This window comes from Pongo abelii, chromosome 7 (assembly GCF_028885655.2).
Source record: "Pongo abelii isolate AG06213 chromosome 7, NHGRI_mPonAbe1-v2.0_pri, whole genome shotgun sequence".
NCBI lineage: Eukaryota > Metazoa > Chordata > Mammalia > Primates > Hominidae > Pongo > Pongo abelii.
Window position 1 is genome coordinate 128,570,849 of NC_071992.2, and position 15,749 is coordinate 128,586,597.

The following is a 15,749-nucleotide window of genomic DNA, read 5'->3' on the forward strand; positions in this document are numbered from 1 at the left end:
GTTCTAAGATAGGAAGAAGACCAGAAGTAAAGCCGTATGATTGTAGTATAACCGCCACCTCCTTAAACAATTATCAACTCTGTCTTCATATTTCCTTTCCTTCAATTCAATTTCCCTTTCCTTCAATTTCCCTTTCCTTCAATTTTTTCAATTTTCTTCAATTTCCCTTTCCTTCAATTCAGAGGAAGAAAATACTGCATTCAGCTTTTTTAAAAATGTGAAGATTCATGCAGGAGTTAACATTTGGGCTAAGCTGAAGATATTGAGTTATTCCACTGAAGGAAGTTATTGAGTGTCTAACAATGTAAAAGGAGTCAAACCATGAGCTAGATTTAGTGGACCGTGAGTAATCTTCTTTAGCCACAGTGGGGGGTATTTACATAAGAATAAATATACATGAAAAGTTAGAGAAAGAATAAAAAAGTTCAAAAGAGTAGAGCACAGTAGCTAAATACAAGAGAACTTAGAATCAAAGAGCCTAGGTTTGCAACTTCCTGGCTCCCTCTCCTCACGCACATATCACTCAAGGAAAGTTGTTCATCTTTCCGTACCTCAGATTATTTACATAAATTATTGTCATAAGAGTATTGAACTCATAGATTCATTGTAAAAATTAAATTAGTTAATTCCTATAAGGCACCCAGAATGTAGTAAGGACTCAATAAATCTTAGCTAAGAGGAAGATCAGGGAAGAAACTCTATAAAAAACTAAACACCAGCATAGCAACTATGCACTTCAAGACGTAGTGATATCTTCAGTTTTCCAATGAAGGTTTCCGAAGTCGGAGGAAGAACATGATTAAGACAGTGCTCTAAGTACAGCACTGCATTGGGTGAAGAAAGTAAAAGTGAAAAGACAATTTCAATATCTATTTCAGTAATATTTCAATATGTATTGCAGTAAAAAACAATGAGAGACTCAAGTGTATTGGAGGCAGGAGTAGTAAAAATGGGAACCCAGATGTCACATGTGTTGCTGTAGAGGAAGTTATTAAATTTTGTGTAATTTGAATAGGGGAGGAAGTGAAAGGAAAAATTTGAGAATAATTTATTTTCTTTTCTGTGTTATTGAGAGTAGTGGGGTAGCAAGAGCAAAAATTTAGACATCTCCAGGAAAATCTATTGCCTAGGTGGGAGAAAGAAAGTCAGTTTACTTCTGGATACATGTCTCTAGTGTATATAGCTGAATAATGGCTTCTGAAGATATCAGGTTCTGATCTCTGGAATCTCTAAATACTACCGTATATGGAAAAGGGTCTTTCAGATGAGCTTAATTTAAGAATCTTGAGAAAGGGGAAAAGAGGCAGAGGGAGATTCGACACACATAGAAGAGAAGACAATGTGAACACGGAGGCAGAAATTGGAGTGATGTGGCCAGAATCCAAATGCCAGCAGCCACTAGAAGCTGGAAAACAACAGGGAAGAGATGCTCTCATTCCTGAGACCCTGAAGTGGGCAGGGAGGAGGGAGGAGAGGTTCTGCCAGCATCTCAATTTCAGTGCAGTAAAGCTGATTTTAGACTTCTTGCTTCCAGTGCTATGAGGAAAAAAAATAAAATCTGTTGTTTGTAACTATAAAACTCATGATAATTTGTTACAGCAGCCAGAGAGATGTAATATAATTTGCCACTGGGATTTGAGGTACATTGTGAATGTAGTTTGGCATAATAAAAATATAAAGAGTGTAGAAGCAGAATTTGGCCAGAAGAACTGGCAGACAATGTTATGAGATTTGTTAAGGGACTCAAATAAATGATCGAGTACTCACTGTGACAGAAGACACATGAAAACCAACTAAAGATTTTTTTTTTTTCTTTTTTAGACAGTTTCATTCTGTCACCCAGGCTGGAGTGCAGTGGTGCGATCTCAGCTCACTGCAAGCTCCGCCTTCCTGGTTCACGCCATTCTCCTGCCTCAGCCTCCCGAGTAGCTGGGACTACAGGCGCCCGCCACCACGCCCGGCTAATTTTTTGTATTTTTAGTAGAGACAGGGTTTCACCATGTTAGCCAGGATGGTCTCCATCTCCTTACCTCGTGATCCGCCCGCCTAGGCCTTCCAAAGTGCTGGGATTACAGGCGTGAGCCACCGCGCCCGGCCCAACTAAAGATTTCAAAAGAGGTAACTACCGACTCAGTGTTCAGATTAACTTTGCATTAGATATAGTTGTCCATCATGGCAATGGAATAGCTTTAAGAGGTAACGAATTTCCAGTCATTAAAACTAGGCATCTATCATATAACTGTTCAAATTCCATTTTACTTTAGATTATATAAAATCATGATAATCATGCTGTAAATTGATACAATAATGTAACCAACATATTTTGCCCCATGGTTTATTACATAAATATTTCCCTTTTCTTGATAACTATCACTATTAATTTTGAAAGTAGCCCCACTGGAATTCTCCAATAGACCCTGCTAATATAAACAAACAAGCAAATGAATCCACTCTTTGCCACAAAGAGTGGGAAATTCTCATGTAATATTAATTTAACAAATTGTTTGTTGAGGCAATTCCCAAAGAATGTTCAATTATTCTATATTATTGTAATTTTTCAGCATTCCAAATGTTTCTTCTTTTCTCCTGTTTTCAGGAATGATTATCCCACTTTATCTCATATATGATTTATCAAATATTCATATAATTCTTTATTCACACACATATTTGGCCCAACAGAGAAAAATATTAAACATTGCTTTAATCCTAGTGTAGTAGCCAGGTAGCTTTTAGGTAAATTTAATGAAGTTTCAAATATAAGTCATATATTATGTGTGTGTGTGTGTGTGTGTTACAAGTTTCTATGACTCAGTGATATGTCTAAAACTAGCATCCATATAAGTGGTTAATTAGAAAAAAGTCCTTGATAGTTTTTTTTAGTGTGTTTAAAATTAAAAGCCCCAAATGCTTTACACACTATATGTTTGCTAAACGTGCTGCTAAACTCAAATTTTGTTTTCTAAAGTACAGTCAATAAACAAAGTCCTTCCTCAGTGAAAGATTTTAGTGTTATTCATATGTGTCCAGTTTTGAATAGTGTTTGCCTAGGATAGGTGATATATACCAGCTTTTCTGCAAACATCTTAGTAGTTCATTATGCCTGCTAACTCTAAAACAGTCAAAACTCCACTTGTGCAAGTATTCATTGATTCATTCTAAAAATATTTACTGAGAATATACTGCCAAGCACTGTGCAGCATGTACTTCCACTGTACTAACTGTCAGAATGGACTTGGCACTGTCCTCATTAGCTTACAGATAATTAGTAGTAACATTGAAATGTGATGGAGAACTTAACCTTGTCTCAAGTTCATGGAAGGTTTTCCACAGAAAAATGTATTTTAAGTTGAGACAGAAATGTTAAGAAAAAGCAACATAAAAGGAGATCATAGAGAGTGCTGGCAGAAAGAACAACACGGACAAAGGGTCCAGAGGCAAAAGAAAGCTAGGTTTTTATAAGGAGCTGAAATAGTGCAGATAGAATAGTTACAAAATGAGAACACAGCACAACGGCATAATCCATAGTGTCAAAGGAGTTAAGGAGATTGGAGACAACTGAGGTATTAGACACAAGAAAATGATAGTATTAGATTTTTACTTTCAGATGGTTACTCTACTAGACGTACAGGGCATAGACTAGAGGAGAATAAGAACCTGGGACAAGGATGACGCTATCTGATCTTGGGTAGTAAAAGTGTGGATGGAGAGAAATAGATTTGTTTAAGAGATTTATGAAAGACAGATCTGACGAATTTCATTGTACCGAGTAAGAGTCAGAGAAGAATCAAAATTTCTGACATGTGTAACTTACCGGATGAGGAAGTTGTTCTGAGAAAGAGAACACAGGAAGTTCTAATAGTTTTGAGAAAATTCTATGAAGTCAGTTTTAGACGGGTTGAATTTGACAAGCCATCAAGAAGTTTAGCCGAAAACGTCCAGTGGGCAGTCGGATATATGTTGTGCAGCTTAGGTGAGAGGTCTGAGTTAGATATTTAGGTCTGGATGTCATCATTTATTCAGTCCCTCATTCAAAAATATGTTTTCTGATTGTCTATTATGATTTACGTCCTCAACATTTCTAGCACATGAAAGTAGCTGAAGCCATGGAATTAGACAAGGTCCCAGAGAGAGTAAAGTGAAATGAACAAAGGCCACAGAATCTCATAAACACTAATATTTGAACAATGGATTGAATTGGAAGAGGAGACCATGTAGGAGATATAGAAGTAGGAGCTACAGATGTAGAAGAGAAAACAAAACAAAATCCAAGAAAATATTGGTGTCCTAGGATCTAAGGAGAAAAAAATAGTCTATTAGGAGTTAGGGGAGGAACAGCAAGACAGAGAGCTGCTGACAGAGCAAGAAAGATGAACCACACAATGGATTTAATCATATTTAGATCTTCACTATGAGACTGGCTCTATTAGAGTATTGGTTGCTGAAGCCACATTGCAGTGGGTCAAAAAGAGAAGATGATAACTAAAGAAAACATGCCAGGGTTTTCATAATTTTAAGATCAGATGGAAATAAGTAAGCTGATGTTAATATATAGATGCTCTTGAATAACCTTCAGAAGATTATAACCAGATGATGTGGTAAAAGTCCTATGAAGATTCTAAAGGTATCATATCATTTCAGATCCTCTATACAAGCTGGAGCATGAGCAATCCCAAAATCCTTATTATTCTACTATAATAAGATAGGATTGATTAGTTATCTTCAAATTTCACAGATTGTCTATAAACTAGCAAGAATGTAAGTATGCATCTACAATCTTTGGATGGCCGTAAAACTCTGAAAATGTACATGCTTTTTGTTTCGTCATTGATTTGCTGGCGTATTTTACTCCCAACACCTGTCAAGTAATTTTTAAAACATCTGAACAATTATAAATCCACGAAACTGATTTTTTTTTTACTAAAAATTATGCTTCAATCTAATTTCATTATTAATGCATGGCATCTTGGCTAATTTTTCCACAACTCTTATGTGTCTCAAGTTTCTAAAGAAAAACTCTACAAATCAGTTAGAGAAGTAATCAAGTTATATCTGTGAAGGCTAGATAATGTAATATTTATGAAGCATAATTACCTTTCGTAGAATATATATACTGATTCTGTAGTAAAATATTATCAATTCATCCAGAAAAAATATATATCATTATGTAAAACAGAATAACTGGTCAAATAGCAGCCCCCAAAATAGCCATAATTCAAATAACAGGACAGCCACTGTTGATTACCTATTTTTAAAGAGCATCTTCCTTCCTTGCTAACAGAGATCTGGCTTAGTTCAATTAAGTGAGAGACGTGTGCATAATAGGAGGCTGCACTTATTGCTTACTCCTGATACGTAATATAGTTTTATTTGAGCCAAATCATAGTAAATCTTTGGTTGTTGCCCATTGCATAGGTTTGGAATGGATATGATTGCAATCTTGGTCAATAAAACAGGAGGGAAAGTCTGCTGGCAGGTTTCCTGAAAAGTTTTCTTAACCACTGAAATGGTACATAACATAGGGACATTCTGTTTTAGCTGCTGGCCATTGCTATGTAGGGCTGTTATGCCTAGAGCTTTTGCAGCCACTTAAAGACCTCAGGAGAAGGTGTCTAAGAACTAAAACCAACAGGCTGAGCATGGCAGAACAGAGAGATGGAAATAACCTGGGTGAGGAAAGACACAACTGAACCCCTGAAATCATGTTTAAATCTGCTTACCTCAAGATTCCATGTTATATGGGGGTAACACTTTTTTTTGTATTGCTTATGCCATCTTGAATTGGCTTTCTGTTAATTCTACATGAAAAAAATTAATAACAAATATCTTTCTATTCATTTCAACCATGTCAGTCAAAACCACTTGCCAAACTTTAAGAAATAATGTTCATTCTGTCATCTCTGAAAAGATTAACTACAAACATACAATGAAAAGAAGAAAAACTTAAATATTCTTACTTGAATGCCAGCTCCCTCTGGCACTGTGATCTTCCACACACAATTCAGATTGTTGTCATAAGGCTCAGGGTATCCAGGTGACAAAATAGTCCCTTTGCGCTTAGTTAAAATTCCACCACAGGGCACTAAAAATAAAGCAGTCCAAAAGAGGGAGTTAATTCTAATGCAAAGGATTAAAATAAGAGTAAAGGTCAGAGATAACATCTTAGACAGATACTAGACTTGCAAATCAAATCATACTTTTTTCAAAACTGATCAAAGCAATGAAAATGAAGTTTTTGTATCCCATGGAAAGATTAACAAATAATTAAACAGCATTAATGGATGACCTTTGAATGACATATCTAAAAATCACACTACAATTAACTCAATAACAGCATCGTATTTGTATTATATTACTAAAACATGCATTGACTAAATTTGCCTTAAAAATAGTTCATTTCTAGATAAAAATTGTCTTGAATTTTTAAAAAATTATTTGGTACTTTCTCCTTCATGCATTCTTTGAGGAGTAACAGCATCCACTGGAAAGTAATGAGGATGATGATAACAACTATATTATGGTCATAACTTTTATATAGAGCCTACTATATGCGAGGCACCCTTCTAAGTACTTTACATATTTTAACTCATTTAAGCCTTCCAACAACTAATGAGATATGAATAAGTACTCTCCACATTCTACAGCTGAGGCAATCAAATGGAGTCATTAAGAGATTGTCTTGCCCAAGATCACATATTAAGAGATGAAGCTGGCCAGGTGCAGTGGCTCACGCCTGTAATCCTACCATTTTGGGAGGCTGAGGAGGCTCACAAGGTCGGCAGTTCAAGACCAGTCTGGCCAATATGGTGAAACCCCGTCTCTACTAAAAATACAAAAATTAGCCAGATGTGATGGTGGGCACCTGTAGACCCAGATACTCTGGAGGCTGAGGCAGGAGAATCGCTTGAACCCAGGAGGCAGAGGTTGCAATGAGCCGAGATTGTGCCACTGCACTCCAGCCTGGGAAACAGAATAAGACTCCGTCTCAAAAAAAAAAAAAAGATGAAGCTGAGATTTGAATGCTGGCAATTGAAGCCAGAGTCCATGTCCTTAGATGGAACTGAAGATACTTGAAGTGGTCCCAGTTTAGTTATTGCCAGTCTAACTATTACAAGAAAGAATATGTATGCAGACCTACTCAGAAGTCAATAAAGGCTTCTATCATTTTTAGAAGGTACTTGTCTGAAAGTAAAATTCTCATGCCATTAATAGAATCACCTTGATTCTGGCCATGACCTAGAACTCATAACTCTTAAATTCTGTGTGACTTTGACCTGTTCTTTAAAATCTCTCAAACACAGATATCTTATCTGTGGAATGGTAATGCTATTGTTTCTAAAAGCCTTTTGTGAAAAATACAAAGAAACTAGAATGTTACATAAGAAACTAGCACACTGCTTGGAACACAGTTAGAAATCAACAAAATATATTTCCTTTTGCTACAAATATTATTTTAGGTCCCAATTGTACTGTGCTCCTGGGGAATTTGTCCTAGTATGGCTATAAATGATAAGATATAAAGAACATATCTTTTGTAATAATAATTTTTTAAAGTGAATTACAGCTTTGTGCCACTTCCAAAGACAAATGCAAAAACCAAGGCAATTACTCAAAAAAAAAAAATGGTGTTGCAAGCTTTTTAAAATAGTGTGACCATATATTTTTAAAGAAACTCACTTAGTTGTGTTTTCTTACAAATCTTTGTTAATGGGTTATATACAAATTCTGTTTAAATTAGTCAAAATTAATTTAGCTCATTTAAATAGAAAACCAGCAGTTTTGCATGATTTGAGAATGACATGCAAGAGACAGAGGAAGAAATTTAAAATATTCGCCCAAAAAATAGAACAAAAAAAGTAATTGATGAAGTGTTGATCCTGCTGATGAAAAAAAAAATACTTTGTAGATGCTCTTCCTCTCTATCGCCACCGCCACAACCTTTCCTCACACGTCCTTTTTTTTTTTTTTTTTTTTTTCTGAGTTACTACATTAATCACATAAGTGGCTTCCCTATGGCTGGTATGTTTTCCATGCACTATATTTTTCAAATTACTTCAAAATTATCTTTCTAAATTAAAATATGACATGTTGCTTCTGCGGTGAAAATCCTTCAAAAATTTCCCCATTGTCTGAATTCACAACTCACAGATAGTTTCTTTTTTTTGGGGGGGGGGGGGACAAGCCCTGGCTTTGTCGCCTAGGCTAGAGTGTAGTGGTGTGATTATAGCTCACTGCAGCCTCAAATTCCTAGGCTCAAGCAATCCTCCCACCTCAGCCTACAGAGTAGCTACGACTACAGGTGTGTGCCATCACACCCCGCTAATTTGTGTATAGATATTCAGCTAATTTTTATATAGCTAATTTTTAGAGATAGGATCTATGTTGCTCAGGTTGGTCTTGAATCACTGGCCTCAAACAATGCCTCCTCAGCCTCCCAAAGTGTTAGGATTATAGGCACGAGCCACTGTGCCTGGCCTACAGATAAATATAGTTAATTGTATTAGTCTCTGACTTCATCTCCAGGCTTGTATGTAACTATAATTTCCCAAGTCCTCATCATCTTAATCCCCCATCCCAGTCCAGCCTTCTAAACTAATATGCTCTCTTATTGCGGCCACTTGATTTCTCCTTCTCTCACCTAGCTAACACCTACCCATCTATGGACTTTCAGTGTGAATGTTACCGCTTCAACCCTTTGGAATTTCCCTGTGTTAAGTGTCCTATAGTTTCCCATAGCACCAAATGTTTTCCTGTACAATTTTATCATACTATGCTTCCATATTATTTTTATGTTAGTCTCTTGCAATAGACTCAAGTCTGAGCAGACAAGGTCACCTTTTGCCTGAAACTCTGTTTATCAAGATTCTAACTCTTCTTCTTTGCATTATAAATTTTCTTCCATGCTGCTACGGTGACAAGCTATCTCCTCTTCCTCCATCCTCTCTTTCATGCATTGCATCAGACTTTTGTCCTCACTACTCTAGTGAAATAACCGTGTCAAAGTCACCAGAATATTAATGCTGTGATATGATCAATCCTTAACTTGCATTTTACTCAATCTATGAATAATTAGCTCTCACTGTTGATCACTCCATCTGTCTTGAGCCTTTGTTTGCTTGAACATCAGAACACCATATTCTCCTGGTTTTCTTCTTTATTATTGGCTGCACTCAGATTTTTTTTTTTTTAACTCATTCTCCTCTTTGTAACTTTGTCTTAGGCCATATTCTCTTTCTAATCACTGTCCCCTCTTCCATGTCTTCTATATACTCTGACTACCAGATGTTTATCTCTAGCTGTGATTTCTGTGAGTTTTGCAATCATATGTCTCATAAGTATCTCAAAATGGATATGTCCAAAATAATAACTTTGAAATTCTTCCTCATCCACACTCTCTTTCATCTCAGGGATTGTCACCACCATTCACTCAATTCTTAGGCCAAAAACCTAAGATTCATCTTGATTTATCTTTCTTGCAGTCAAGTTTACATTTACATCTATTCTCAATCTATCAGTAACAGCTCCACCTTAAAAATATATCCCAAAGCTTACTAATTCTTATCACTGTGACCATAATCTTCCTATCCAAATCACATTACTTTTCCCCTCCATTACCTTGATAGGCTTCTAATCAGTCATATTGGTTCTACTCCACATCTCCCTACACTAACTACAGTGATTTATTAGAAACTAATTAAGATCATATCACTCCCCAGCTCAATATATTCCCATACTAGTTAGAAAAATTTCAAACTCACTGTGGTCTTCAAGGATCCATGTGACTTGGCCCTCTGCTCTGCCTCTCTAAACTCATCTCCTATCACTCTTTGCTATCATTTACTGTGTTCCAGACACTGTGGCTTGAACATGTCAAGATCTCTCTCCCCTCAACAGTCCATACACTTGCTCACCAACAAGAAAGACTTTTATTCATCCCTCCCTTTGTTCATTGTATTCAGGTTTAAAATGGCGGCATGCTCTGGATGTCTTGTTGCAACTCCAGCTCCTGCTTTATTTTTTTCTACAGCATTATCACTCCCCAAAAGAAAAGAATATATTTCTTGATGACTTTTGTCCTCCTCCAGTAAAATGTAAAATGTAAACGCAAAATGTAAGGACAAAGATCTTATATTCTTATTCAAAACTATGTCATCGGTGCTTAGAATAGTGTTGGCATGCAGTAAGCACTCAATAAATTATTGCTGAATAAATCACTGAAGAACTGATTGTGTATCTGTATATATTTTGTGCTTTCAAATTACCTCTTTATCATTCCTGCATCATTCCTGTCTCCCAGTATTTTTCTAAGCAAACCATGTTTGTCTAATTCTACTGCCATCATCTTTATTTATTTACCAACAAAATATGCTATAGAAAAATTAGCAGATATGCAATACCACATACAGAATTTTTTACATTTGACTCTCATATATATTACTTAATCTAACATTTGCATCCTGTTTTTAAAAAGATATATGACAAATTTCTGTTCTGATCAGTATTCAATATAATATGTGGATTAATAGAACAGGCTTTCAAATCAAGCAGCCTAAGTTCAAATCCAGTTCTGCTTTTTTATCTAAACCAAGAGGTTTTCCTATCTGTAAAATAGAGATAATTATATCTACCTTCCAAAGTTGTTGTCAATATTAAATGAGATAATGCTTAATAGTGCTTCATTCAAATGCCAAAAATTGCTATTTATTATTGTATTTAATAACTTTTTCATGGATGAATGGATAGACGAATAAATGGATAAATGAATGAGATGGAGAGTTTGTATATATTTCTTCATGAATTTTTTTTTTCCATTCTAAGAAAAGATGAAGTAGACAGGTGTTGCCATGGAAACTTTCAAGTAGAAGTAGTTCTTTCTGGGTCTCTAAAGAACTTGAAAAAACAGAACCAGATAAGCATGATCAGATAAGCAGCTAATTAAAGACTCTTTGCCTAAGGGGAGTAGGTGGCAGCTTCCAGGGCTTTTCAAAAAAGACCTCCCACTAACAGAAGTACTTATGCCTAAGGCCATATATTATCAAAGCTATTAGTGGCTGCAGGGGGTTATTTGAATCACAGAGTCTAAAAGTGAGGAAAGCCTGGGGGTTTAGGAGACTCTGCAGAGTTTAAGAAACGTGAAGTGTAACAAGGTCAAATTTGGAAGATAGAAACTCAGTCTTCAGCATAAGTTTTATTTTTCAGTTTTACATTGGTCTCAAGTCTAATTTTTTTAAGTAAAATTTCATTGTATTTTATTGTAATTAAGAAAGGTTTGGAACTACAGCTTTGTATAAGATTATTAAATATTGTTTACAAACTGGTTGTTAAAGTTTGTGAATCTTCTAATTTAGTATTTGACCATTTTAACTATAAGCACAACTCACATATCATGTCTTATGGGGCTGCTTTCCAATCAACAGTTTAGTTTTAGTATGTCAGTGTGTGCAACATTAATGAACATTTTCTTGTGCTTTACTGTGACAGAAAAAAAAAACAGTGTTGACAGTAATAATAAGAACTGTGAAACTGAAATGATACAATTGAGAGGGAAATCATTAGGAATGTAGAAAGCAGTATTGTTTTGGTTTCAATTGGATGCTCACTTGGCTTAAGCTGTTAACTGAGCATTCATTGAACTGTTAAGACAGAGAAAAACAATCATCATGTATAAAACCCTGTAAATAGGCTGTCAAAGATTATATCTAAACTGTAAAGTGTAAATGGAGAATTTGCTCTCTCTCAGAATAAAACTCCCCATATAATATGTAAATCTATTGCTTGTGTTTTACCAACATACATATCTTTCCTGCAGATGTCAGAAGTTTGAAACCGCAGATTTGTAAAGGTTTAAGCAAGGAAACTATGCAAGAGTATCACCATGTGGTGGAATACTGAAATGGAAAAAGTATAGACCTTGGACTTGGGAAGTTGGTAAGGGTTGTCAGACCCTCTACAAATATTCAGGAAATTGATACAGTAATTTACTAAAATCCACTCACTGAATAAAAGTTTGCTGAACACCTGTTGTGTGCCAAGTCCTCTTTCGATTGAGCCCAAAACCAATATAGTGACATGGAAAGGCGGACAATTAAGACAGATTAAGAAATGTTTTACAATAAAAAATTATACATAATACAGTTCGATGGTTGCTGTAAAGGTAATGGTATAAAGAGTAAATGGTTGATGGGTGGCAGAAAATTATTTTAGATAGGATGGCCAAGAAAGATAGGAGACTTCAGTGAAATTATGTAGTGAGATAAAAAGCTATCTCTTCTAATCAAAGGAAATAAGAAATTCAAAGACCTTGGGGCAGATGTTTTATGCAGTTAACAAAGGTTGAAAAGGAGCACAAATTAAAGAGAACACTTTGATATTAACGTAAGATAGCTCTGTACTTGACTCTCATATTTGAACATTTAAGACACTGAGCTTTTTCTATCTTAAAAATATTTTAAGACATGACCATTTTTATTCAGAACATTTTGAAGCTAAAAATATTTACAGTTAAAAATAGAAATGCAAACTATATTTTCATTTAGGTAAGGATTAGTAGTTGCACCAAATGGTAAAACTTAAACTTGTCTATTTTCTGAATGTCATTTAGAATCATCACCTTTCTATTTCTTCTCTCACATAGACCCCATATATCCATCTGTCATATCGTCAACTTTATGGATTTATACCTGTTCCACAAGGAAGAATATTTTTAAAATGGTATAAGGTAATAAGTCTTTTTCATGTGATCTTGGCAGAAAATACAAGTCATATGACACAATTTTCTATCTCAGGATATGTACTTTTAAACTGCCTCATTCTATTCAGGCTATAACAAAATACCATAGAATGGGTGGCTTATAAACAACAGAAATTTATTTCTCACAGTTCTGGAAGCTGGGAAGTCAGCACTGGTAGATTTGATGTCTGCTGAGGGCCCCTTTCCTGGATTATATATGACCGTCTTCTGGCTGTGTCCTCACATGGTAAAACTGGCTAGAGATCTCTCTGGGGTCTCTTTCATAAAAGCATTAATCCCATTCATGAGAGCTCTGCCCTCATATCTACCTTCCAATCCCTGCCCCCAATACTATCATCTTATGGGTTAGGATTCTAACATATGCATTTGGGGGATTCAAACATTCAGACTACAGCATTCTGCTGCTGGCCCCCAAAATTAATGTCCTCACATGCAAAATACATTCATTCCATCCCAATAGCCCCACAAGGTGTAATTTGTTCCAGCATCAACCATAAGTCTAATGTTCAAAGTCTCATCTGAATATCATGTCAATCACATAAGGGTGACACTTTAAGATATGATTCATCCTGAGGCAAACTCACCTCCAGCTGTGAGTCTGTAAAATCAAACAAATTATCTACTTTCAAAATACAATGGTGAGACAGGCACAGGACAAATATTTCCATTCTTAAAAAAGAAAAACAGGGCAGAAGAAAGGGGTAACAGATCTTAAGCAGGACCAGAACCTTAAAATTCAAGAATAATCTTTTTGATTCAATGCTCTGTTCTTCAGTCCCACTGGGCCTATGGTCTCACCTCCTAGACTCACAGGTTGGAGGTCTCCTCCCAGACACACTGCAGGGAAGGTCCCACATTCTGGACCTACTGGAGGTTATAGTCTTACTTCTGTAGGTTTGCTGGGCATAATACATACTACAGCTCTCACAGGTTAGAGTTGCATGCCTGTGGTTCTCCCTGACTAACATCACACACCAGTGGCTCTACTGTTTCACGATCATATGGGTGGCCCCACCTCTGTAGCTCCACTGGGCATTTTTCCACAAGGCAATGCTAAAGGTGTGGGGCTATCCACATGACCCCTATGGCAGTTCTCTGCCTGGGCAGAAAGGCTTTCCAGGACACCCTTTGAAATCTACACAAAGGCAACCACATCTCCATAGCTTTATTGGGTAAACAGCATGGGAACCAGACTCACAGGAACTATCCCTGTGTAGCCAAGCAGCTGTGTGACAGACTGCATGAATCAGAGCCTGAGGTTTAAGGCCCTCCCTTTGAAATCTGACTCCAAGGCCCTTGCACTATGGGCTTGTGACTGGATGGGCAGCCTCGATGATCTCTGCAATGCATTCAGGTTCATTCTTCCTTTGTTTTGGACAATAGGTCCTGGCTTCTGTTTAGATGGCTAACTAATCTTCTCATTGTATTGATGAATAGCTTTTAGCTTCTACTGAGATGGTCAGTTCATACTAATCTTCTTATCAAACATTACTTGACTAAACTCTTTATTTTTTTTTTTTTAAGACAGAATCTCGCTCTGTTGCCTGGGCTGGAGTGCAGTGGTACGATCTTGGCTCACTGCAACCTCCGCCTCCCAGGTTCATTCAATTCTCCTGCCTCAGCCTCCCAAGTAGCTGGGATTACAGGCATGCGCCACCACGCCAGGCTAATTTTTGTATTTTTAGTAGAGACCAGGTTTCACCACGTTGGCCAGGGCTGGTCTCAAACTCTTGACTTCAGGTGATCTGCCCGCCTTGGCTAAACTCTTAAAGTTCTCTTTTGAATAGGTCTTCTCATTTTTCCAATACAGGTAGGTTGAAAGTTTTTAAAATATAGAAGTTTTGATTCCCAATTTTTTTTGTTTTTCGTTTTTTTAGACAGAGTCTTGCTCTGTCAGCCAGGCTGGAGTGCAATGGTGTATTCTTGGCTCACTGCAACCTCTGCCTCCTAGGTTCAAGCGATTCTCGTGCTTCAGTCTCCAGAGTAGTTAGGACTATAGGCATGTGCCACCACACCTGGTTAATTTTTGTATTTTTAGTAGAGACAGATTTCCCATTGGGCAGACTGGCCTCGAACTCCTGACCTTGTGATCTGCCCACCTAGGCCTCCCAAAGTACTGGGATTACAGGTGTGAGCCACTGTGCCCAGCCCTGATTTCCAATCGATTAACAATTCCGTGTTTAAATCATTGGCAGTCAAGAGAAGCCAAGCTGAACCATTAACACTTTGCTTAGATATTTTCTCAGCCAAATATCCAATTTCATTGTTTGAAGTTTTACCTTCTAGAAATAGATGGAATCTGAACATAATCAGCCACTTTTGTTATAAAGTGGCATAATCTTTGCCACATTATAACAAGAATATTCTTTCCTCTATTGTTCAACAACTTGTTCCTCATTTCTATCTAAGGATTCATCAGAATTACCTTTACTATCCACATTTCTACTAATATTCTGTTCATAACCACTTAGATATTTTAGTAAAAGGATGGTGCCTTTCTCCAGAGCTTTCCTCCTCTACTTCTGAGCCCTCATCAGAATTTCCCTTTACAGTCCTTTCACAACAATGTAGGCTTTTTCTAGCATGCATCTCAAACTCTTCCAGCCTAACCTGTTACCCAGTTGCAAAGCTGCTGCCACATATTTAGGTTTTTGTTACAGTAGCACCCCACTCCTGGTACCAATTTTCCGTCTTAGTCTGTTCAGGCTACTATAACAAAAAACCATAGACTAGGTGGCTTATAAACAATAGAAATGTATTTCTTATAGTTGTAAAGGCTGGGAAATCAAAGTTTTCTAAAGCACTGGCAGATTCAGTATCTGATGAGGGCCCTTTTCCTGGTTCATAGACAGCTATTTTCTTGCTGTGTCCTCACATGGTAGAACAGGTGAAAATATCCCTGGTGTTGCTTTTATGAGGACACTAATCCCATTGGTCATCTCCCAATAGCCCCACCTCCCAATACAATCACCTTAGGGGTTAGAATTTTTACACAAAAAAT

General features: G+C 36.7%; 1 protein-coding gene across 4 annotated transcripts in view; it reads right to left on the reverse strand.

Annotated features, from left to right (window-relative positions):
* The window catches only part of CSMD3 (CUB and Sushi multiple domains 3), a 1,211,731-nt gene that overhangs the window by 169,520 nt on the left and 1,026,462 nt on the right, over positions 1-15,749 (reverse strand). For all 4 annotated transcript variants that reach the window (XM_054518783.2, XM_063726791.1, XM_063726792.1 and 1 more), the window contains one exon: positions 5,955-6,079. In XM_054518783.2, coding sequence (XP_054374758.2) covers positions 5,955-6,079 — 125 coding nt within the window. The remainder of the gene's footprint in view (positions 1-5,954; positions 6,080-15,749) is intronic.